This window comes from Equus caballus, chromosome 22 (genome assembly GCF_041296265.1).
Source record: "Equus caballus isolate H_3958 breed thoroughbred chromosome 22, TB-T2T, whole genome shotgun sequence".
Classification (NCBI taxonomy): Eukaryota; Metazoa; Chordata; class Mammalia; order Perissodactyla; family Equidae; genus Equus; species Equus caballus.
The window spans coordinates 27,078,109-27,101,091 of NC_091705.1; the positions used below are offsets into that span (position 1 = coordinate 27,078,109).

At 50.8% G+C, this 22,983-nt stretch overlaps 2 protein-coding genes across 4 annotated transcripts; both read right to left on the bottom strand.

Annotated features, from left to right (window-relative positions):
* Positions 1 to 402: 402 nt before the first annotated feature.
* On the bottom strand, positions 403 to 9,190 carry EIF6 (eukaryotic translation initiation factor 6). 2 transcript variants are annotated; one of them, XM_001501536.5, is made up of 7 exons: positions 8,626 to 9,190; positions 8,300 to 8,418; positions 8,074 to 8,159; positions 3,962 to 4,137; positions 3,259 to 3,435; positions 2,882 to 3,063; positions 403 to 677 (listed from the first exon to the last, which is right to left on the bottom strand). In XM_001501536.5, the coding sequence occupies exons 2-7, from the start codon at positions 8,404 to 8,406 to the stop codon at positions 668 to 670; spliced, it is 738 nt and encodes a 245-aa protein (XP_001501586.1). In that variant the 5' UTR covers positions 8,407 to 8,418; positions 8,626 to 9,190; the 3' UTR covers positions 403 to 667. The 2 variants fall into 2 exon arrangements, with proteins under 2 accessions (XP_001501586.1, XP_023482215.1); XM_023626447.2 differs by lacking the exon at positions 3,962 to 4,137 and having other exon boundaries at positions 8,074 to 8,418; positions 8,626 to 8,771.
* A 500-nt stretch (positions 9,191 to 9,690) lies between these two features.
* On the bottom strand, positions 9,691 to 17,765 carry FAM83C (family with sequence similarity 83 member C). 2 transcript variants are annotated; one of them, XM_070247414.1, is made up of 5 exons: positions 15,704 to 17,765; positions 13,301 to 13,468; positions 12,958 to 13,082; positions 12,141 to 12,457; positions 9,691 to 11,882 (listed from the first exon to the last, which is right to left on the bottom strand). In XM_070247414.1, exons 1-5 carry the CDS (start codon positions 16,172 to 16,174, stop codon positions 11,017 to 11,019), a joined length of 1,947 nt encoding a protein of 648 aa, XP_070103515.1. In that variant the 5' UTR covers positions 16,175 to 17,765; the 3' UTR covers positions 9,691 to 11,016. The 2 variants fall into 2 exon arrangements, with proteins under 2 accessions (XP_070103515.1, XP_070103514.1); XM_070247413.1 differs by having other exon boundaries at positions 9,691 to 12,457.
* Between the last annotated feature and the right edge of the window lie 5,218 nt (positions 17,766 to 22,983).

Sequence of the window (22,983 nt, forward strand, 5' to 3'; positions counted from 1 at the left end):
GGTCTACCAACGTTGGTCTGCGGCTGTCCAGGGCACCTGCCAGCCAGGCCAGCACTCTCCATCCGTCTTGGGAGAAAAGGGACAACACCGCCCTGTAGCCAGGTGCCCCGGAGCCCTTATAGGGTCCTCACACCAGCCCAAGGGACAGCTGGAACACACTCTCATCCTTTGAAGCCCGGAAGTATAAAGCTGAAGTTGCCTGGAAAATGTGAGAACTACAGTGGAGTACTTCTTCCTCTTGCCCTGGAATGAAGCCACCCATCCCGATGATGGAGGAGGAGGGGTGGGAGATTGTGGAACCGAGGAGTATGTATGCATCCTACCCCGCCTTCCCCCTGGAACAATGGGGGGTGGGGGCCTGGGTGCAGGCTGAGGTCCCCAAACAACACATTCACAACAGAATGACCAGAAGCAGCTGCCCTTTAATGGGACAGTAGAACTTTCAGCTAGGGGTCACAGGGCCTGACCACCAGCATGATGTGGCAGATTTCTGCAGAAACCAGATTCAAGAGGTGGAAACAGGCAAAGAAGGGCTAGGCCTCCAGCCAACTCAGTCCCAGTAGGCTCTCTGCCACCTCCCTATCAGCATCCGGTACAGACTGGGTGGCGCATGGAGAGGGAGCCAAAGTCCATAGCCAGGAACCCATGGAACAGCATGGAAGGTGACTCAGGCAAGGCTAGAGAGAGAAAGAGAAAGAGAAAGGAGCATCATCAGCAGGTGCTTCACAGAGCACACCTCACCCTTCATTCTCAAGGTGCTTGCCTCCAGCCTTACCCCTAGACCTCAGTTCCAGCTCAGCCCCGAAGAGCAACACTCAGCCCCTTCCAGGTTTCACTGTTCCCAAGATTAACAATCCAGTATAGAAATCTCAATGCTTTAAAAACTAAAAGTAACTCCTTTCCCACTCAGGTGGGTCAACTCAATTAATTTATTCAAACTGTTATTGATCATAAATCAGAACCTCAGCGAGCCCAGACAAAGAAGGGATGTGCCCAGACCATAAATCTCCCAGAGGCAGGGATGGGGCCAGAACATTCTTCCTGGAGGTGATAATCATGTGCATGATCATAATACTGAAGTACATATTTCTAATCACCTACCTGATTCCTTCATCGTGAGGTCTCATGGGCACTTCAAACTCAATGGGTTCAAAAGCAAAGGAGGCTAATGAGTGTTGTCTCTTCGTTTTCAATACCCATTTCTTTCTTATCTAACTGCATAGGCTAGGACCACCAGAATAATGCTGACCAGTGCTGGTGACTGTAGGCAATTCTGCCTGACTTGGCAGTTTCTGAAGTTTCACCTTTAACGGCAACATTTGCTGCAGTTTTTTAGTAGGTACTAATTATCAGGTTACAGAAATTTATTTGTTCTTAGGTTGCTAAGAGGTTTTTTGTTTTTTTCTTTAAATGATTAACTGTGTAAGTACTGTCTTCTTTATGAGATTGTATATTTCAAAAGGGCAGGGAGGGTATATTTTATTAATCACATCATTACTGTCTGGCACATAATAGGTGCTAAAAAAAAAAATCTGTTGAATGGACAAAAGCATGGATACCACTTTCTTGTTCAGATCCTTTTAACTGCTCTCCAGTGCTGACAGCAGTTTGTCAGTGTGACCTCCAAACTGCCCCCATCAGAATCACCCAGGAAAGCTTATTTAAAAAACCACCATGGTTGGGTACCACTCCAGACCTAAGGAATCAGTATCTGAGAAGTGACACCAGGAATCTACATTAACAAGCATCCCAACATACAAAGCTCAAAACCACAGGTCTACAGTCAAAACTGTAGTATTCAGAGTCCTCAACACCCTAGGAATACCACCTTTCCCCTTCACACCCTCCACACTTTCCCATCTCTGTTTGTCTGAAGTGCTTCCCCATTCCATCTCTGCGTATTCAAGTACCTATTCATTCCCTGAAGCCCACACTAAATGATTTGTCCTCCACAAAACCTTCTTGGATCCCAGAAAGTGTCTCACTGGAGCTTTCCAAGCCACTTAAGGCACCTTTGCTTTCTCCTTTGAAGGTAGCTAAGTTATGTGTGGCCACTGCATCTTTTCTGTCCTGCCATACTGTGAGGCCCTAGAGGCAGGACATAGGACTAAGTTGCCTGACTATCCCACATGGAGCCTTGTCCACAGGGCTCAATGATCATCAGGTGAATGAATGAAGGAGGGAGAATGATAGGAAATTTTGCCCCTGGTGAGTAGGGGGTCTGTTACTTGGCACTTGCTCTACACTTTGGGGTTTCCATCCTCATAAAGACTGCTGTGCTAGTTGGGTGTGACATGTTTTGAGAAGGATCCTCAATGGGGGATGAGAGAGGGAGAGGCTGAATATCCAGCACCTGCTGCTCGTCCAAAAAAAGGCATTATAGAGCCTCATACCCCAGAATCTCCTGAGTTAGGGCCCAAGTACCTTCTTTTTAAAAAAAGCCAGATGATCGTGATTGTGATGCAATCCCCTCCCAACAAGTCCCTTATGCATCTGGGTTCTCCTCAGTTCCTAAGAGCAGTCTCCCCTCCTCCTCTCAGTAAACAGCTCTTTTCTGATCTGGCTCTGGGCTATTGGCTGGGGACAGCGACACACAGGCAGATACAAACTGCAAAACAATGTGGTCAGTGATGAAATAAGATGCACCAGAGGGAAGCTTTGCCCAGAGGTAACATTGAGCTGAGTCTTCAAAGATGGGGATAAGCAGATGCTCATGCAACACCTGCTGGCTGTACCCTATGACTGCTCAGCAGTGCACAGGTGGGCCCTCAGATATAAGGAGAAGCTACCAGTACGAATACAGTGTGGTTCCCATTCTAGGTGGCATCTCCTTCCCCTACCCCCAAAAGGCAGAAGAGAGGAGAGGCCCAGGCCGAGATACCTGTCAATGAGAGAATCCCGCATGCTGGTAGCAATGGTGCTAGGCTGGGCTTCGTTCAGCTTGAAGACACTCTCCACCACTGACAGCTCTGTGCTGGTTGTGTCCAGACCACAGAAGGCACACCAGTCATTCACCACCATCCCAGCAGCGATCACCTCACTGCCTCGGTTCACAGTGCCCGCCTGCCAAAGAATGAGCTCAGTGTAGGTCACTGCACCAACAGCCAAAGTCTCTCCCCTCCCTGATGAGGACTCTACCCAAACTCTTCTCCCTGACCCACAGGCTCAGTCCCAAACTGTGGCAGGTAATAACACAGATTCCTGAACAGTGGGCAAAGAGATCTGCCTCAGCAGGAGAGAGAGGACAGGAATGCTTACCACAAGTGGGACCTGAAGAAGAGAAGACAGCTCATCCTGGTCTTCAATTGAAGTCTTGGGATGTACCAGCCCTCCCTGATTGCTGAAGACACAGTAGCTCCCTACTAGCACCTGGTCAGCCACTGTCTGTCTGAAGACTTCCACCTTGAGCACATCAGCCAGGATTTCCTCTGTCTCCTGTCAGCCAAAGATACCGTATTCAGGGCCCAGAACTTGCAGGCCAAAGAACCCGAGGCCCTCCACGCCCAGAGCCACCTGGGGCTTAGTTCCCTGAGCCCTCATTCCTCCTCTACATATGAAAGCTTCACCCAGAAACAGGAGAGTATATAGCTTAGAGCAGAGTCTAGAGCAGCTCTGGAGTCCCTGATATCTAATGCCCTGAACAGCCAGGGGCTGGTCTCCACGTCACGCTCTTCCCTCTAACCCACACTTAAAAGAGTTCAGTCAATCTCTCCTGGCTCTGGCTGCAGGACCAGATGGGTTAGTCTCCCTGATTCTGAAGGATTAATACCCTCCCCAGCTTCTTTCTGGCACTGACCACACCATGGAAGGCCTCTAATATTACTATTCCAGTGCGTGCCTGAAATGTGAGAGCCAAGTAGAAAAAGAAACCACAAGAGACTCCCCTAAATCCTGACTGATAGGCAAGAAAAGTGGTTAAGCACTGACTAGGCTGGTCCTGGATCAAACTGGGCTGCCTCACCCTGTCTAGGTCTGGGTGGACCAAGGCCACATAGTCGTTGCAGGTGGTGACATTGCCCAGGGCTGAGAGCCGCTCCTCCACTCGCCGAATCTGCACTGAGTCTGGGAGGCAGTTGCGAATGTGTTGTAGCTCCTGGTCAGTGGTGTTGTTGGGCACCAGGAGACCATGCCTGTTCCCTGGAGAGATCCAAATTAGGGGTGTGTTGGGGAGGTGGGGGCAATGGACCATGAATACAAAAGATGCCTGCAAAGCTCTGGGGCCAGAGGATACAATCCAGCCCAATCAGCTTCCCCAGGAAAGCTTTAGGCCCAGACCCCAGTCCTCCAACCCACTGATCCATACAACAAACAGAGGGACCAGGAGTCTCACTGGACAGGCCAGCGATGGCCCAGGAGTCTGTCCCAATATACCCTACCCACTTGCCATCATCAACCGGGGGCACCAGGACTAGCAGGAAAGGCTACTGGCATCAGTTATACATTTTGCTACTTCAAAACTGAGCTAACGCTACACACCTACCAGAATGGCTAAAATTTTTAAAAAGAATATCAATACCAAGTGTTGGCAAAGATATATGGAGCAACTGAAACTCTCATACACTCTAACAGGAATGTAAATCAGTCAACCACTTCAGCTAATTATCTGGCATCACCTAATACACTGAATATTCACATACCCTGTGACCCAGCCATTCCTCGCCTAAGTATTATACAGGCATATCTCATTTTATCATGTTTGCTTTATTGCACTTCACAAATATTGCATTTTTTACAAACTGAAGGTTTATGGCAAACCCACACCAAGCAAGGCTAATGGCACCATTTTTCCAACAGCATTTGCTCACTTCATGTCTCTATATCACATTTTGGCAATTCTCACAATATTTCAAGCTTTTTAATTATTATTATATGTTATGGTGATCTGTGACCAGTAATCTTTGATGTTACTATTGTAAATTGTTTTAGGGCACCACGAACCATGCCCATATAAGATGGCAAACTTAATAAGTGTTGTGTGTGTTCTGACTGTTCCACCAACCAGCTGTTCCCCTCTCTCCTTCCCCTCCAGCTTCCCTATTCCCTGAGACACAATAATATTGAAATTAAGCCAATTAACAACCCTATGATGGCTTAAGTGTTCAAGTGAAAAGAAGGACTCTCACTTTAAATCAAAAGCTGGAAATGATTAAGCTTAGTGAAGAAGGCATGTTGAAACTCAAGACAGGCCAAAAGCTAGGCCTGTTGTGCCAAAGAGTTAGCCAAGCTGTGAATGCAAAGAAGTTCTTGAAGGATATTAAAAGTGCTACTCCAGTGAACACACAAATGATAACAAAACAAAACAGCCTTACTGCTGATATGGAGAAAGTTTTAGCAGTCTGGAGAGATCAAACCAGCCACAAAATTCCCTTAAGCTAAAGCTTAATCTGAGCAAGGCCCTAACTCTCTTCAATTCTATGAGGGCTGAGAGAGTGAAGAAGCTGCAGAATAAAAGTGAGAAGCTAGCAGAGGTCAGTTCATGAGCCTTAAGGAAAGAAGCCATCTCCATAACATAAAAGTGCAAGGAGAAGCAGCAAGTGCTGATGCAGAAGCTGCAACAAATTATCTAGAAGACCTAGCTAAGATAATTAATGAAGATAGCTACACTAAACAACAGATTTTCAATGTAGACAAAATAGCCTGATACTGGAAAAAGATATTACCCAGGACTTTCATAGCTGGAGAGAAGTCAATGCCTGGTTTCAAAGCTTCAAAGGACAGGCTGACTCTTGTTAGGGGCTAATGAAGCTAGTGACTTTAAGTTGAAGCCAATGCTCATTTACCATTCTGAAAATTCTAGGGCCCCTAAGAATTATGATAAATCTACTCTGCTTGTGCCCTATGAATGGGACAACAAAGCCCGGATGACAGCACATCAGTTTACAATATGGTTCACTGAACATTCTAAGCCCACTGTTGAGACCTGCTCAGAAAAAAAAGATTCCTTCCAAAATATTACTGCTCATTGATAATGCACCTGGTCACCCAGGAGCTCTGATGGAGATGTACAATGAAATTAATGTTGTTTTCACACCTGCTAACACAACATCCATTCTGCAGCCTGCAGATCAAGGACTAATTTCGACTTTCAAGTCTTCTTGCTTAAGAAATACATTTCGTAACGCTATAGCTGCCATAGGTAGTGATTCCTCTGATGGATCTGGTCAAAGTAAACAAAAAACCTTCTAGAAAGGATTTACCATTCTAGATGCCATTAAGAACATTCGTGATTCATGGGAAGAGGTCAAAGTACCAACATCAACAGAGTTTGGGAGAAGATGAATCCGTCCCCCTCGCCTCATGGATGACTTTGAGGGGTTCAAGACTTCAGCGGAGAAAGTAATTGCAGATTTGATGGAAACAGCAAAAGAACTAGAATTAGAAGTGGAGCCTGAAGATGTGACTGAATTGCTACATTCTCATGATGAAACTTTAACAGATGAGGATAACTTTAACTTTTAAAGATGAGCAAAGAAAGTGGTTTCCTGAGGGGGAATGTACTTCTGGTGAAGATGCTGTGAAGACTGCTGAAATGACAACAAAGGACTTAGACTATTACATAAACTTAGTTGTTAAAGCAGTGGCAGGGTTTAAGAGGACTGACTCCAATTCTGAAACAAGTTCTACTGTAGGTAAAATGCTATCAAACAGCATCGTGTGCTACAAAGAAGTTGTTTGTGAAAGGAAGAGTCAATTGACACAGCAAACTTCACTGATGTCTTATTTTAAGAAACTGCCATAGCCACCCCGGCCTTCAGCAACCATCACTCTGATCAGTCAGCAGCCATCAACATCGAGGCAAGACCCTCCACCAGCAAAAAGATTACGACTCACTGAAAGCTCAGATGATGGTCAGCATTTTTTAACCAATAAACCACTTTTTAATTAAAGTATGTACATTGTTTTTTAGACATAATGCTATTGCACACTTAACAGACTACAGTATAGTGTAAACCTAACTTTTATATGCACTGGGAAACAAAAGAATGCCTGTGACTCACTTTATTGCAATATTCACTTTATCACAGTAGCCTGGAACCAAAACCACAGTATCTCTGAGGTATCCCTGTACATCCAATAAAAGACTTAGATGTGTTCACTAAAAAACATAGCAGCACTATTCATAATAGACTAAACCGAAAACTACCCAAATGCCCATGTCAATAGAATGGATGAATACACTGTGGTATACTTACACAAAATATAAAGCAAAAAGAATTAACAACTACAATTACACTGTGACAACAATGACTAAACCTCTGCCTACCTCTGCAAGGCCACAACTTTGAACTTCTGAACTCTGAGTTACTCCCATCATAAAAAAGACACCATCGGCCAGGCTAAATTCTCCTGTTATGTAAGAACTTACTTCAAGGCCTAAGGTCATGGTTAGGAAGCAGAGCAGAGTAGAGGGACAAACTCCTATATGACCCAATGAGCAGAACTAGAAATAAGGGGTGGGAGTAAAGGGAGACAGATCCAGCTCAAATAAAGGACCAATGGCCAGAGTAAACAGTGCTGAGAAGTAGTGGGGTAGGGTGGGATGCCACTCATAGACGTGGTAAAGGGAATTTAAGATTTAAAGGAATAACTAAGCAGGATGCCCCAGAATCTTAGCTTGTCATTTTTCAGAAGCAAAAATGGATGCACAGAAACAGGAAGCAACTTGCCCAGATTCGCTAGCAGGGGAGAGACGACATTCCAGTCCTCTCTCACGTTAGGTGTGGAACTGGGTATGTCACTTAGGTTCTCTGAGTCTTAGCTTCCTCCCTCAGTCAAATGAGGCCAGTAATTCCCCGCTCCCAGGATCTTCGTGAAGAAGGAATGAGAACAAGTGTAAGAGTGAAAGTACTCCACGATATTTGCTATTACTATGACCCAGAAGCCTTCGCCAGAGGTTGTCCCTGATCTGCTGACACTTAGACTGGGGCAGGCCCAGCCCTGAGAGATTCTAATCCCTGGAAATAATGGAAGAACACCTGGAAATCCCTGGGTCACTCCGGGTCCGCTCCAAGAGTATAATTAAAGGCGCTGGGAGGCTCCACTCCCTCCCTCGGCGTCTTCCACCTGGCTTACCCACACACATGCGCCCGATGATGCGGCAGCCAGCGATCGACGCGTGCACCACGGGGATGGTATCGGCGAGTTCGCCCTCGAACACACTGTAGGGACATGACATGGACTCGGTTGGCAAAGGACTGAGGGACCGGTGTCCTTACTCTGCCGGAGCCCCTGACTCCCAGCACCCCTGCCCTCCCCACCACCCACACACTGCCCGGCGGTCCCGGGGCTCCCGCCGCACCTGTAGAAGTTCTCGGACCCTCCAATGGCCACCAGGCAGTAGGTGTTGGTGAGTTTCGCAAAGCAGCCGATCTCACAGTTGTTCTCGAACGACGCTCGGACCGCCATGAGACCTGGGGGCTGCGGGACCGAGAGTTCAGGACCTGCGGACCCTCTCCTGACCCCCCGGGTCGGGATCCCCAGGTCCCATCCCCTTAGGTCCCTCAGGCCCCGGCGCGACCCCGCCCCTCTCGGCCCCTCACACCTCGGGTCTCGCCCACTGGGCCCTTCGAGACTCAACAGCCCCGAATCCTCCGCCCCTCACGACCCCGGGCGCCCAGAACTGACCCTTTCAGTCTCCTTCCACACGGACTCCTTCCACACGGGCTCCTTCCACACGGGCTCACCAAATAACCGCTACCTCCTCACGCGGCAAGACCTCCCTCTCTGCCTGAGGTAGGTTTCCGTTTCCGCCTCCGCCTCCGCCTTGGGAGACTTCCGGAAGAGCATGGCGCACGCCGCCACGCATGCGGTCACTCTAGCTCCAGCCCCTGGGATGACTCTATGGTTGCAAACGGACTCGTCGCAACCCCGCCTGGCCCCGCCCCCCTTCATGCTTGCAGTGCATCATTTATCAGTCATTCATTCACTCGTTCAGGACGTTTTCAGGAGACCTGTGGCTGGCTGGATGTGAGGCATGAGAGAGGAGGAGCCACAGACGTCTCACAGAGGATGAGTCGATGGAGGTATTTACTGAAGCCTGAGGAGGAAGAGGTGTGGGCAAAGTGATCTGCGCGGGACAGACATCAAGGCCGGATCTGGAGCCCAAGGAGAGTGATGGGCATAGGAATAAGATTTGAGGCTGAAGCCTGGGGTGGATGAGGCTCCACCCTCACCCATGGAGAGGGTATCCAGTAGGGAGAAGTGAGAGGACAGAGGCTGGAGAAGGAGGTGTGGCCAGAGAAATAAAGGAAACAAGGCTGAAGAAGGTATTGGAGAGAGGGGAGGATGGATAAAGCAGGGTCTTAGGGAGAGGTTAGAGGGGGAGAGTCCAAAGTGGGCAAGGGTGTGGGAGCTGACTGGTTTTCACTATGTATGTGCCTCTTGCACATGCTTGATCACTCATTCAGCAGCCACTTTCTGTCTCCATGACTGATGGTGGCAGTCAAGGGATATACTCTTGTGGACGAGATGAACTTGGCCCACCTTTTGCAGAATCTACAAAAGCCCCCGGGTCTCTCAGAACATCACAGGGCACAGGGGGTTTGCAGCCCCTGGCCTCCCCCTAGTCCTCCTGAGGCCATCCACTCTCTCCCAGGGAGCCCTCTATAATTAGCATGAATGGTGCCCTTCCCCTGCCCCCAACGTGCAGTTCTATAACTCTGCCACCCTCAGAAAACACCAGGCTGCTGCTGGGTCATAGCATATCTGCCTTTATTGATTTGAATCATGTATATCTCCCAGGCAGGTGGTGAGCTCAGGAAAAGGACCCACAACCTGTCAGAGACTGTGCTTCTAGGGACATTCAGCAAAATGATGTGTGTGTGTCAGAGTGTCTGGGTATCCACATCTTCACTTGTCCTCCCCAGGTCATCTCATCCACTGCCTCAGTCCTCTTGCTGGCCTCTCTTCACCTGGTTCCCTCTACCAGGAATTCCTCTAACTCTCTCCTCCATCTGTCCAAATCCTCCCCATCCTTCAAGGCCTGGCTCAAAAACTGCACCTCTAAGGAACTTTACTCACTACTCCACTGTCACCACGACTCTCTGCCCTTTGTTCTCTACCACCCTCTTTCACTGGTCAGCCTTTAATTAGATACAGCTGTCTTGCTCACCAATGGTTTGTACATTTAATCCTCATCTCCCAGAGACTGAGCCTGATTTATTTGTCAGCCCTATGGCATGCCCAGTATAAGGCTTAGGTTCAAGAAGATACTGGTTGGTGCGTGTGTACCTCCATGTTTGTGTGTGTATGATTATATGCATACTTATGATCTGTGGATCCTGAGGGGTCTACAGTGTACACTGAATGTATATATTTTGTGCCATTCATTTAACCAAATGACATTGAGTACCTATAACTAGAACTCTGAGTGTTTTGGTCTATCACTTCGATCTATGTGTACATACTGTGTGTTTCTATGGGCATACAGTTTGTGGGTGTGAACCCTGTCAGTGTGCTGTGTATATTGTGCAGGCATTTGAGGCATCTCTGTGATGTGTGTATTTTGTGTGCATGGGGACATGTGAACTGTTGATATTGTGTGTCATGTCTGTGCAAAAACATAATCTTAAGAGTCAGAGACATAGGTTTGAGCCCCTATTCTGCCACTTACTTGGACCTGATTCCAAGCAAGTCATCAAACTCTCTGGGCCTCAGCTTCCACATTAACAAAATAAGTAAGATAGTATCTATGATCGTAGAATTGTATACCTACAAGAGATCTATCTTGTAGAACGTTGTGAGGATGAAGGATGAGAAGTAACTGGTGTGAAGTGCCCAGCACAGAGGCAAATGACAGGTGCCCAGTAACTGTGGGTTCCATTTCCCTGTGTGTGTGTGTGTGTGTGTGTGTGTATAAGCAAGAATCCTGAGCCCAGGGAGTGTCTCACCTGGGCTTCTAGATATCCTTTCCTCCCCATACAGCCCCTGCCCAAGCTCCCAACACAGTGTCTGGGACCTGAGCAAGTCTAGAGACTCAGTGGATGGAGCAGGGACATGTCTCTGCTGGGAGCAGGACTAGGACTCAAAGCGGCTTCGGAGCAGCTTGCACTTGGACTTGTTGTACTTGGTGATGAGGTCCAGTTTGCTGTGACCCAGGGTCAGTCGTTTCTCATCCTCAAGCAGGCCATTGCTACTGCCATTGCCATGGCCACCTGTGGGGCCCCCGGGAAGGCCAGGGTCAGGTCCCTGCCTGGTGCCCTGCAATTGATGATACTTTGTAATGAGGTCCAGCTTGCTGTGGCCCAGAGTCAGCCGCTTCTCATCCCCGGAGCCCACTCCAGCCTTGCGAGCAGGACTCGGTCCAGGGAGACCACTGGGCCCAGGCCCCTCGCCCCGGAATGGGCCAAACTTTGTGATGAGGTCCAGCTGGCTGTGGCCCAGGGTCTGCCGTCGCTCATCTGGACCCTGCTTGCCAGCCCTGGCTGAGGAGTTGGCTTCAGGAGGCACTCTGGAGCCCCCAGCCTTGGGGTACTGTACCAGGAGGTCCAATTGGCCGTGACCGTGGTTTGGGGATAGCTTCTTGTCCTCTGGAGTCTGATCGCCAGGTCTGGGGGAACCTGATTCAGGGGCACCCCTGCCATCCTGGGCCCGAGGCAGGATATCCATCTGGCTGTATCTCTGGCTTGGGAACAACCTCCTGTCCTCTGTGGCCTGTTCACCAGGCCAAAGGGAACCTGAGTTGGGAGTAACCCCAGAATCAGGGCCTCCTTCTTCTCGGGCTCTGGAGAAGGGGACAAGGAGATCCAGCTGGCCGTGGCTCTGACTGAGAGACACCTTCTTCTCCTCCACCGTCTCCAGGGCTGTGCCAGGTACCCAGCGACCTCGTGTGGGGCTGGGCTCCCGGCTTCCTGGGAGCCCATTCTCCGGTAGCTTGGACAGGGCTGAGACACCCCGAGGGAAGGGGAAGAGAAGGCGCGGGTGAGGGAGCAGAGGTGACCTCACTGTCAGGGTCAAGGGGCTGGCACTATTGTGGTTGAGGGCAGGGGAGGACTGGGACCATGGGAATGCCCCCAGCTTGCCTAGGTTGGCCCTGTAGGGCCCTGGGAGGAAGCCATGATTAGGGTCTGACATCTGGCGTTGCAGAGAGGGCTGGCCACTGGCCTCACCATGGGCAGGGCCCGGGGATGAGGACCCCATACCCATGTCACTGCAGCCACCGCCTCCTGGTAGAGCGAGGTAGGAGGAACGGCCCATGAGAGGTGAGTGCTTGATGCTGCTGAGGCTGGTGCTGGAGGGCGATGAGGATGTGGCACTGGGGATGCGGGGCCTGGAGGCCAAGGCCACTGTGGGAGGGCACGGTGCCCGGGGAGACAGGGGATCATCACCACCACAGAAGCCCTCCACAGGCTGTGACTCCGCATACAGACAGCGGAACTCCCGGTCAAAGTCTTCCACAATGCGGCCCCTCAGCTGCAGCACCATGCTAGTGTGGGCCTGGCTGCAAAGCCAGGTGAAGCTAGGGACAGAGGGTTGAGGTCAGGACCCTGGGGCTAGGCAGGAGTCACAACAAGGGGAGCATACCAAGACACTGGGTCAACTCCACCACCACAAGAGCTCAAGTGAGGGGGCAGAGCTCTGACTCTAGAGTCTGCTAGTCCTAGCTCTGCTTAGTGGACTTGGGCACCTGGTTTCCTATCTCAGGGCTTCAACTTTCCCATCAGAAAAATGACCATAGGCAAGGTTCCCAAAAGTCCCTCCATTTTTGAGCTGCAGTAGTTATATTCTATGCCAAGGGCATTAAAGTAATCCTTCCATAGAGTGAGCTCCTCCAGGGCCCAGCCTGGGGCTGCCTTCCTCCCCGCACTATTCCCTGAGCCCTGCACAATGCCTGGCACACAGCAGCTGCTCAGTCCACGTTGGAAGAATGAAGGACATTCAAAGCTGCCAGATCCCAGGTGCCCTCGCCAGCCAGTGGCCCAGCCCCAAGCCCCTCTCCCCTCCCTTCCACTTGCTCACCTGTAGCTGCCTGCCACTACCTGCTCACAGTCGATGATGACGAACTTCTCCAGGGCTTGCCCTGTGAAGCGGCGGCCTGCCTTGCTGCAGTACATGTCCCCACACGTGCTCCGCACACGCATGTTCTGGGCCAAGGAGGGAGGGAGGGAGGTTGGGGGTGACCTTGAGAGAATGGGGCTCAAGCCATGTCTAAATCCCATGGGGCCTCTGACCTTAAGCAGCTAAGGAAACCCGGTCCCTCACTCCCATTGACCCCCACTGTTCACTGACCACCCAACTGACTCTTCTGCCCTCCCTGACGCCCCACCCCATCCCCTGGTTACTGCCCCTGTCCCTCACTGACCGGCAGGTGCCCCCCATTGAGGTCCATCTTGTAGCACATCTCCAGGAAGTGCCTCAGGTGCTCCTGAGCCAGGAGCAGGTAGACAGGGACACCACGCCGGCTCGAGGCCTCCATGAGGTCACACAGAAGCTCCATGTCGGTGAATACGTCCATCACCACAGCCACCACCTGAAGGAGGGAGGGGAAAGATCATTCCTGCCCGGGGCACTGCCCAGCCCAGGGGCAAGGGCTGGGATCCTAGCAAAAGCACATGACTGAAGAACAGGAGGCCAGAGCCCAAGAGAACACCTGAACTGGAAGGGCTTTTAGCGATGACCTAGCTCGGGGTTCTTAACTCAGACACAGGGAGGTGTCACTGTCTTGAACCCCCAGAAGTTGTTTGAAAGTTTTGGTGTGCATTTTTCTGAGGACAGAATGTTAACTATCAAAGATGTCTGTGGATCAACTGCACTGGTCTAAACCTCCACTCCGTATATGGGGAAACTGAGGCCCAGAGTGCGAGTTGTCAGAAGCATAACCTAGACCCCGGTTCCCAGTCTAGGTCCTCACACTCTCCCCACTAGCTCAAGCCCTAGCTCTGGCCCAGGGACTGTCTGTCTGAGGCTCTCTTCTCAAGAATCTTCTGCAAGCCAGTTACTGGGTTCTTCAGTGCCCTTTGCCTTACCTGCCTCAGTTTCCTAGTGAAGCTGCAGAGGTCTGGTGTGACATCTTACACCCACGGACTCCCTCACTTCCACCCATGCCAAGTAGGACCAAGTTTTCTGCTGAGTGGAAGGGCTGGGGCTTGTGGCCTCCCTCATATAATGGGCTGCCTCAGAGAAGCCTTGAAAGACTCCTTAGTACCGCCAAGCCCCCAACTTCCCCTTCCCATTGCATATCTGCTGTGAGAACCTCCTCTCCCAGTTCAGGCCAAGAGCAGGAGGTAAAGAGCAAAGCACTCCAGCTCTGGAGCCAGACAGAACTGGGTTCAAACCTAAACTCAGCTACTTCCGAGTAATATGGCCTTGGGCAAGTTGCTTCACCTCTGGGAGCCTCAACTTCCTCATCTGTTAAATGGAGATGATGGCTACATCTCAGAGTTATGGGGAATTAAATGTGAAAATACTCAACACACAACAGCAGCTCAATAAATGTTCCTTTCCTGCTGCCTCCTTAACAAAGGAGGACATTGGGCTACAGGAAAAGGAAGCACTTCCCAAGGCCACTCTGAGTCAGGGACAGCCCAGAGCGGAAGTCTGGCTTCTACCCAGAGGTGGGGGTCTAAATGGGGGGTGAGGAGGCAAAGCACTGGGGGATGGCTTAGTCCACGGCACAGGCCTGGCCAGGGGTAGGGAGAACAAGGACAGGCAGGAAAGATCAAAAGGCGCAGGGGTGATGACAGCAGCCACCTCAATAATAACCCCATTCCCGGTGCCAATCAGGCCTGGCCCTCCCCTGCCTGGGGGCAGGTGGGCTTGCCAGGGAGGCTCTGGACGTACAGTGGGATCCCAGCATCCTGGTTCCTGATCTCTGCAGCAGGAGCCCTACAGGCTGCTACCCTAGACTAGGGCATTGAGACTAACCTACCTCAAATCCTGCCTGGGGTCATCTGACCCATTCCCCTGCCTCCTGGGTCAGAGGTCAGGGCTCCAGGAGTGAAGCTGTGCTAGTCTGCAGCTGGAGCCTTCTGAGGCATGGACCACCCCAACCTGCTCCCACTTCTCTTTCTCCTGGGCCCCTGCTCCCCATCCCTGAGCCCAGCAGCCTTCACTCCTCTTTCCTTTTGGTGCAGAGCTAAAGGCCCAGCCCTCAAGGTCATGCTAAGGCCCAGGCACCTGTGCCCCCTCCCCTGCTTTAGGCCCAGCTGGAGATACAGTGCATGAGGGGTGAGGTGTGGCTGGGAACATGTGCCAGGAGTCAGGACCCCTTTCCTTCTCCCTGAGCTCTATTTCACCAACTGACTGGACCTCTGTGAGCCAGTCCCAGCCCTTCTCTGGCCTCAGTGTCCTCCTCTGTAAGTCAAGGGGGTAGCTCATAGGTTTTCTATGTTGGGGTTCTTAGTTTGAGGATGATAAACCTTTTTGAGAATCTGATGGAGGCCCTGGACCCTCTCCCAAGAACGATGCAGAAAGCACACCTCCCTGCAATATGCACAACTTTGCATGCATTTTCAGGGCTTTGTGGAGTCCCTGAGGCCCATCCCCTGGTCTACGCTTATCCATAATGTTCTGGAGTGCCAAGGGCTTACCAAGGTGAATAAAACACACGCCCACCCTCCAGGAGCTTGTGATCTGATAGATGCCAGAGGTTCTAGTCCCAACGCTGCCCCTAAGCTGCTGTGTGGCCTTGGGCTGGTCCCTTTCCCTCCCTGGGCCTCAGTTTCCACATCTGTGAAATGAATGTCTGAGGAGATGAGTTCCTTACCGTGCGGGCCTGGCTGAAGAGGAAACGCAGAAGGTCTTTGATGTTCTTAGCCTTGTCCCGCTGGAAGTGGACCACAGCCTGTGTGGGACTGAAGCCCGTGGCCTGTGGAACCTCGGGCCAGCCCAAGTCCAGGTCTGGGGGATCTGTATCGGAGGCCATGGGGAAATAAGTGCCTGAGGTGACTTCGGAGAGCAGGCTGAGGTGGTCGGGCCCTGAGGCCTCCAGTTCCTGGGCCTCACTGAGTTCAGGGCCCCCACACACGTGGCTGGTCATATAGTCCATGTCCAGGGCACTCAGAAAGGGCAGCTCCCGCTCCTCAGAGATGACCTGCAGGTAGGCGGCCTCACCCCGCTCCAGGAGGGCGTCAGCTGCCAGCCGGGCCGCCTCGCTGTGCTGTAGCACCAGTGGTGAGCTTTCCCGCCACCATGGCCGCTTCAGCTCCTCCACCCGGCCCCGAAGGGGTCCTGCCATGCTCTAGGCTTCCAGGCCTCCAGGCCTCCAGGACCTAGGCCTCCCACCTGCCTGCCCACCTGGCTGCCCTCACCCTCCAGCAGGCTCCATGGCCTACACCTCGGGCTGGCTGCAGCAGGAAGAAGATACCAGCACAACCACCTCCTGCCTGCCTGACCTGTGTGGCAGGGCCCCAAACCTGTTGCCAGCCTAAGTCAGAGCCATGCTCCACCCCATTGCCCCTGGCCTCTGGAACCTGTCAGGTCAGCCTCACCTGCCTGCCCGCTGTTGGGACTCGCCCGCCCAGGGAAACTGCAGCGCCAAGTCCTTAGCACACACTCCTGCGCCCTCCCTGCCCCACCCCAGCATCACCTGCCCCATTTCCACCAGGCTCCTAGCAAGTTCCCTCCAAATCCTGACCACAGACCCCCAGTGGAGGTTGGATTATGGTGCAGAGGGGCCTGGGCCTGCTCAGGGACACGCAAGCACACACACGCATGCACAGACACACCAGGGTGGATAAATGACTCAAGACACCAAGATAAAGAAGTGAACACACAAGCAGATGGGCTTACTGACATACTGACAGTTGACACACATAGATTACAGGCTGATATATGCAGACCACACACTTTTTATCAAACTCACGTAAACTGACCCAAACACTAATTCAGAGACTAGCCATAACCCCAAACATACCATGACGGATATCACGAGCCTTGGCACACCTGCACACAGGCCCCAAATAAGAGCTGAACAGTGTCACACAGAACTGCCAAGGACATCAACACCTATCTGTCCCCCTTCTGGGCCTCTCTTTGCTTCTATAATGGCCCTGATACTCTCCACTCCCATAACTGTGGCATTGACAGTACCCTGCTCCACCCCCACCCTGGCTCTGAGCCCATCTTCCAAGGGTCTAGAGCAGTGGCTGTCACCCTGGTCCCCAAGAAGTGTTAAAATGCAGATCTCCAGGCTCTATCCACCTGAGATTCTGATCCAGAAGGTCTAAGTAGGTTTCTCGATCCTGCTTTTTAACAAGTGGCCCTGTGCACCTGGGGCAATGGGCTGAGGCCCACACCCGAGAAATGCTGTTCCAGATGGCTATGTTTCCAACATCCTCAATTTTAGGGAAGCTCTTGGCCTGGTGAGGGGTAGACCTCAGCCTTCTTCCTCTCAGGGTCTGAGTATTAAACAGTTAGTGAGAAAGTTTGTTTCAGAGGATGGGGGACACACTGCAAAGCCAGGAGGCTAACAGGGCAGGCTGGTTTCTATTCTCTGCCCCCAACAGAGGCCATGGTCCTAGAGTCTTCTGTAGCATGGGTGAGAGGCTTTGCTCTGGAGAAGGCGGGTCAGCACATGGCAGCTAGTTAGGGAGGCAGGCCAAGCAGAAGTGGTCACAGTGGTGCAGTGACAGCTCAAGGCACCACCTTTCTATGGAGGTATCGGGTCCAATGAGGAGGGCCGGAAGAGCAGGAGACCTAATGCCATGTCTCACAACCCTAGTTTAGTACTGACTGCACTTGCTTTACTTGGTCTGTGATCACATCCACACCAGATACAGGTTCTTCTATGACCACAGAGCTTCACACATCAGGCCCAACACACACATAGCAGGGGGACAGGAAGATTTAGGGGCTCCCCACATGGAGCTGGGCCCTGGGACCAAAGATGAATGGGGCTGGGGCTTTGTCTTTGAGGACCCTAGAAGTGAGGGACCTAAGGAAGCAGGGGAGAGCCGGACACCAAGATCTTAAGTACTAGGCCATTCCATCCCATCCCAGGGGCAGGGGCAGGGGCAGAAATTGGAGCACCAGGCACTCTAAGGAGGCTCTTCCCTAGGGGTGGGGAGGCTGTGTGAGGGGCAGGGGGTTGAGTAAGCAGAGCCAGACTGTGGGAAGGTAATGAGCTGTGGGGTTAGCTGAGGTGGCAGAGCCTTCATTAGGGCCTTATCTCCAGATTTGTTTAGGGGAAGACCCGGGCCTTTATCTGGGTCAGAGAAGTGCTCCTGGGAGGGGAGGCAGGCATGTTTCTGTGTTGCTGAGTTCCTGTGTTTATGCCTTCAGTGGGCATAAGTCTTTCTAATGGTAGTTTGGGCTCTTTTTAAGAATTATTTTTAATTGTGGTAAAATATACATAACATAAAGTTTACCATCTTAACCATTTTTAAGTTCAGTGGCATTAAGTACATTCATATTGCTGTGCAACCATCACCACCATCCATCTCCCAAAACTTTTTCATCTTCTCCAACTCAAATCTTGTACCCATTAAACACTAACTCTCCATTCCCTTCTCTCTCCCAGCCCCTGCTAACCACAACTCTACTTTCTGACTCTATGAATTTGACTACTCTATGTATCTCAGGAAAGTGGAATCATACAGTATTTGATTTTTTGTGACTGGCATATTTCACTTAGCATAATGTCCTTGAGGTTCATCTATGTTGGAGCACATGTCAGAATTTCCTTCCTTTTAAGGCTGAAAAATCTTCCATTTGTATATATACCACATTATTTATCCATTCACCTATTGATGGACACTCGGGTTCTTTCCACCTTTTGGCTATTGTGAATGATGCCTACACATGGGTGTAAAAATTTGGCTCTGTATTTTTGAGTATTTCCCCTGATGCCCATGTTTGTATTAGATTCCATTTTTCAAAGTAAAAAACCACTGAATATTGGCAATTTCATATGGCTCAACTCAACATATATACATATACCTACGCATAACCGTATCTGTGCATGTATGCACTTGTACGTACTATTTGTGATGTTTGCGTGCCTGCTTGGCTGTTTTTAAGTATCTAGCCATGCATCAGTGTCTATTTACCCATGTGCACATCTGTGTATATGTGCTCACATGTGCATGTCTGGGAGCAGACCTACTTGTGTGTATGAGTGTCTGGGTGGTGGAGGTGGTCTTTGATCCTAACTCTGGACTGTGGTACTGGGTGCATGTACAAGGGAGCTCAACTGAGGGGCAGGGATGGGGAGACTGAGTTTAAGGGAAATGGGCTCTCAGGGATCCCTGACACCCTGATGACAAAAGCGTATAAATCAAATCAAATCTCCCATAGCTGCAGGACTGGCTGACCCTCTGGGCTGAGTTCGTAAAAGGCAATGGGAGGGTAGGCAGGGAGATCTTGGCCTTGGGGCTGGGCCTAGGGGTGGGGTCCCAGGGTGATGGGAGCCATACAGACAAGTAAGCCCAAACCCTGGCTACAGTGTTGAGCACAGGCCCCTTAATAACTGTTATTAGGAGAAAGAAAAATATTTTCCTGTCCAGGAGGTGTGTCAGGCGCCTGCCTGGCATCATTCTGCCATCCTGGGGGCCATTTAGCCTTGTCTGTTGTCTCTAAAAGCCAAGTGGCGCCTGGGCAGGTGACTGTCATGTGGGGGTGGTGGGAGCAGAGACTGGGCTGCAGCCTGTTCAGCTGCAGGCTGCTCTGGTGCCAACACTGCTACACAACTTTAGTGTGGCATCGCTGGGTCAGGGGAGACAAGGTTCCTGGGGAGGACCAGCCAAGACAAATAGGGGAGCCCAGAATGTGCCCAAATCCCTTGAATCAAGGCAAAGAGACTTAAAAGCTAGAGATTCGGGGACAAGTAGTAAGGATTCCCAGAGGTTGGCTTGAGTAGGGTATTAAAGGATGAAAAAGATTTCAAGATGTGCAGAATGGCAAGCAGGGCATTCCAGGCTGGAGGACTAGAGGGTTAAGAGCATGCCTATTGAAGGAAGGAGGGGTGCCAGTGCAGGGAAAGGTCTGCCAGAAAGGCCACCTGGAGCCGCATTCTGAAGAGGACCTTGCTAAGAGGCTGGCTCTCATCGCAAAGATGACTGCACAGAGGTTTGCAAGATTCCTAGACTGACATTTTAGGAGAAGTTTGGAAGTAGTCCCCCAGGGAGAGAGTGGTCCAAAGCACAAAACTCCCAGAAACAACCCAGATGGACGTGGTTCACTGTCCCTGAGCATCACACAGGCCTTCAGGAGGTCACACTGGCTCTGGCACTTAATGCGCAAGTTAAACAATCACAACAAGTCACAGTGGCTTGATTTGTAAAATGGGACCAACATTACCCCCTTCATCAAGTTGTTCTGAGGAATAAATGGGCTACTCTACATAAAGTGCCTGACTGAGAGCAGTAGTAGCTCATTAAATGCTGAATTCCAGAGCTTTTCCAGCTGTGAAAGGGCAGGGGCTCAGTGAAGGCCTGAAGACAAATGAAGCAGTGACCAAAGGAGCTCCTCCTGGTCAGTCTCTGGACCCTTCTAGACCAAAGGCTGGCCCTGAAGGTGAAAATGGTCCCTGGGCCACATCTGTGGAGTATGGCTCTGAGATTTGGCCTCTTATTCCAGCTCACAGGAGGCAAGGTCCTCTCTCCACTCTGCATACACAGATGGGCATTCCGGCAAGCGGAACCACAAGTCATGAGAATTTTGGCATTCTATTTCAGAAAGGGTCTGAGACACTGTGATAATGGGGGTCTCACCTTTTCTGCCACATCCTTCCTTCCACCCCCTGTATCCATCCATCCACCTCATCCCATTCAATGGTGGGGGACTTGTCCCCACTCCTCATGTTTCTTAAAGAGAGGTAATTCCCACTCCACCTTCCAGGAGCGGGAGGGGAAGTGTGAGAGAACCACTCCCTCTTCTGCCTCCTCACTTGCTCCTTCCTCCCTAGGGGAGGAGGAATGGCTTATCTGATTGGTGGCTTAGGAAGAAGTTGGGCTCAAATAATCCTGGATTTTTCTTTTTTTTCATTCTGCTGTAGGCAAAAGGTAGCATATTTTCCATTGATCTACATGGTAAACTTCCAAAGGAGATTCTGCCCCTGCACAGGGAGAGGTCTGCCCTTTCGGGGGTAAGGGGGGCATGTTTAGTTTGGGGAGGATATTAGCAAGGCCATTTGGCCAGAGCAAAAGCTACCTTCTCCAATCAGCTTTGTCAGAAATACTGGTAAAGGGGCCAGCCCGGTGGCCGAGTGGTTAAGTTCACAAACTCTGCTGGGCGTGGACATGGCACCGCTCATCAGGCCCTGGTGAGGCGGCATCCCACATGCCACAACAAAAAGGACCCACAACTAAAATATACAACTATGACTGGGGGGATTTAGGGAGAAAAAGCAGAAAAAAAAAAGATTGGCAACAGTTGTTAACTCAGGTTCCAATCTTTAAAAAAATAGAAAGACTGGTAAAGCCACCATTTTGATGTCCATCTGTTTGTCTCTTGTATCTTCTCAATTTATTCTGAACTTGGGAGGGGAAGAGATATTACCTATTAACCTCTTAAGCCCACAACATTATTGATCCAGCCACCTCTCCCTCCCCATCCCATCCCATCCCATCCCCTCTCCGTCCATCCAATCCATTCAAACATGTATTTAATGCCTTCTTTAGGCCAGCACTGTAGTCCCAAGGATGAGTAAGACTTGGTCTCTGCCTTGGAGGAACTCACAGTTTAGTGGGGAAGGCAGACTCATAATTATAAGCCACAAATTAAGCTGAGGTATAAACCAGTGTTGGGGTTTAGAGCTCATGACCCATTCTGGAACCTTAGAGGAACCATGCCCCGACCCCACACCCTTACCCCCCAACTAGGAAACAGCCCTGTGGCAGGCTCTTTGCCAGATGGTAATTGGGAGGTGAAGGAGCTGTTTCTGGCCATAGGGAAAGAGAAAAAAAGGGAAGGAGCAAGCCAACAAAGGCCTGCGGGTTCTGGTTCCCAATATGAAACCTTACATGAGCTTCTCAGGGCCTCAGCCTCCCATCTGTAAAGTGAGACAGCTGGGCTGGAGGTCTCCAAGTCCCTTGTAGTGGTCACGTTGCATCCTGTCACTCTTTGGCATTACAGGTCAGTGATTAAACACTGTTTCCCTGGAAATTCTCCAGTTGGGATCTCCAGGACCCTTTCTCCCCTCAACTGAGGGGAGGAGGATCCTTGACTTGGTGAGGGTCTGGTTCTAGGCTCACCAGCATGGCTCAAGGGAAATCCCCTGGAAGCCACAAAAAACTTGTGATGAGTAGTTATTACTGGGGCAAGGGTGAGTGAGTAGAGGATCGCCACCAGAGGCCTGGGGTCTGGCCTACCCCTCCCTAAGGCCAAACTCAGTGGAGAGGGTGGGCAAGCCATGGTGGGAAGCAGTGGGGAGAAGGCTAGAAGTGGGCAGAAGCAGGCAACAAGTATAGGACTGCTCCTAAGGGAAGAGTTCAACCACTTTGGGACTGTCACATTCTCTGCCCACAAACCTGCTGGCTCCTGTTCTTCCCACTTCACTCCAATGGCTGATAAGCTCCAGATTCCCTGGGCATCAAGATCAGCATGAGCTCTCCCTTTCCTCTCAGCCCTCACCTCAACCTCAATCTGAGACCTGTCCTCCAATCTCTGGTCTCAGAAAAGGATTCCTTCCTCCCCTCCAAAGCCTAGCCCTTGTTCTCAAGACCAGGCTTCCACTTCCAAAGGGATCTAATAATAACAATTCCCAACATTTATGGGAAGTTTCCTACTCCACTAAGTGCTTTACATTTAATCAGACTCCTCCCCAACCTCCGAGCACATCTTCGGCTTTCTTCTGTGCTGAAGATGCCTTAGTTTTTAACCTGGTCTCCTAACTCCTGTCCAATTTTTCTCCATTCCTTCTCAGCCAGGCACCTCCCAAGATACCACAGCTGCTGCTATACCTTGCATTCTTAACCCTTTGCAATCTGTATTCTCTCAAAAATCTTGTTCCTGGACTAGTCTAAAGCCCTTAAGCCTCACTACCTTACTCCCTGGCCTCTACTCTCTGCAGCATGCAGCATTAAGAGCTGCCCCCTTCTGGAAGCT

Excerpts from the sequence above, each read along its gene's own strand:
- EIF6 (XM_001501536.5), bottom strand. The coding sequence starts at position 8,406 with ATGGCGGTCCGAGCGTCGTTCGAGAACAACTGTGAGATCGGCTGCTTT. Across the intron at positions 3,436-3,961 it reads TCCACCCAGACCTAGACAGG|GAGACAGAGGAAATCCTGGC; the intron begins GTGAGGCAGCCC and ends TTTGGCTGACAG. Across the intron at positions 3,064-3,258 it reads TTCTTCAGGTCCCACTTGTG|GCGGGCACTGTGAACCGAGG; the intron begins GTAAGCATTCCT and ends ATTCTTTGGCAG.
- FAM83C (XM_070247413.1), bottom strand. The coding sequence starts at position 16,174 with ATGGCAGGACCCCTTCGGGGCCGGGTGGAGGAGCTGAAGCGGCCATGG. Across the intron at positions 13,469-15,703 it reads TCTTCAGCCAGGCCCGCACG|GTGGTGGCTGTGGTGATGGA; the intron begins GTAAGGAACTCA and ends TCCCTCCTTCAG. Across the intron at positions 12,458-12,957 it reads GTAGTGGCAGGCAGCTACAG|CTTCACCTGGCTTTGCAGCC; the intron begins GTGAGCAAGTGG and ends CTCTGTCCCTAG.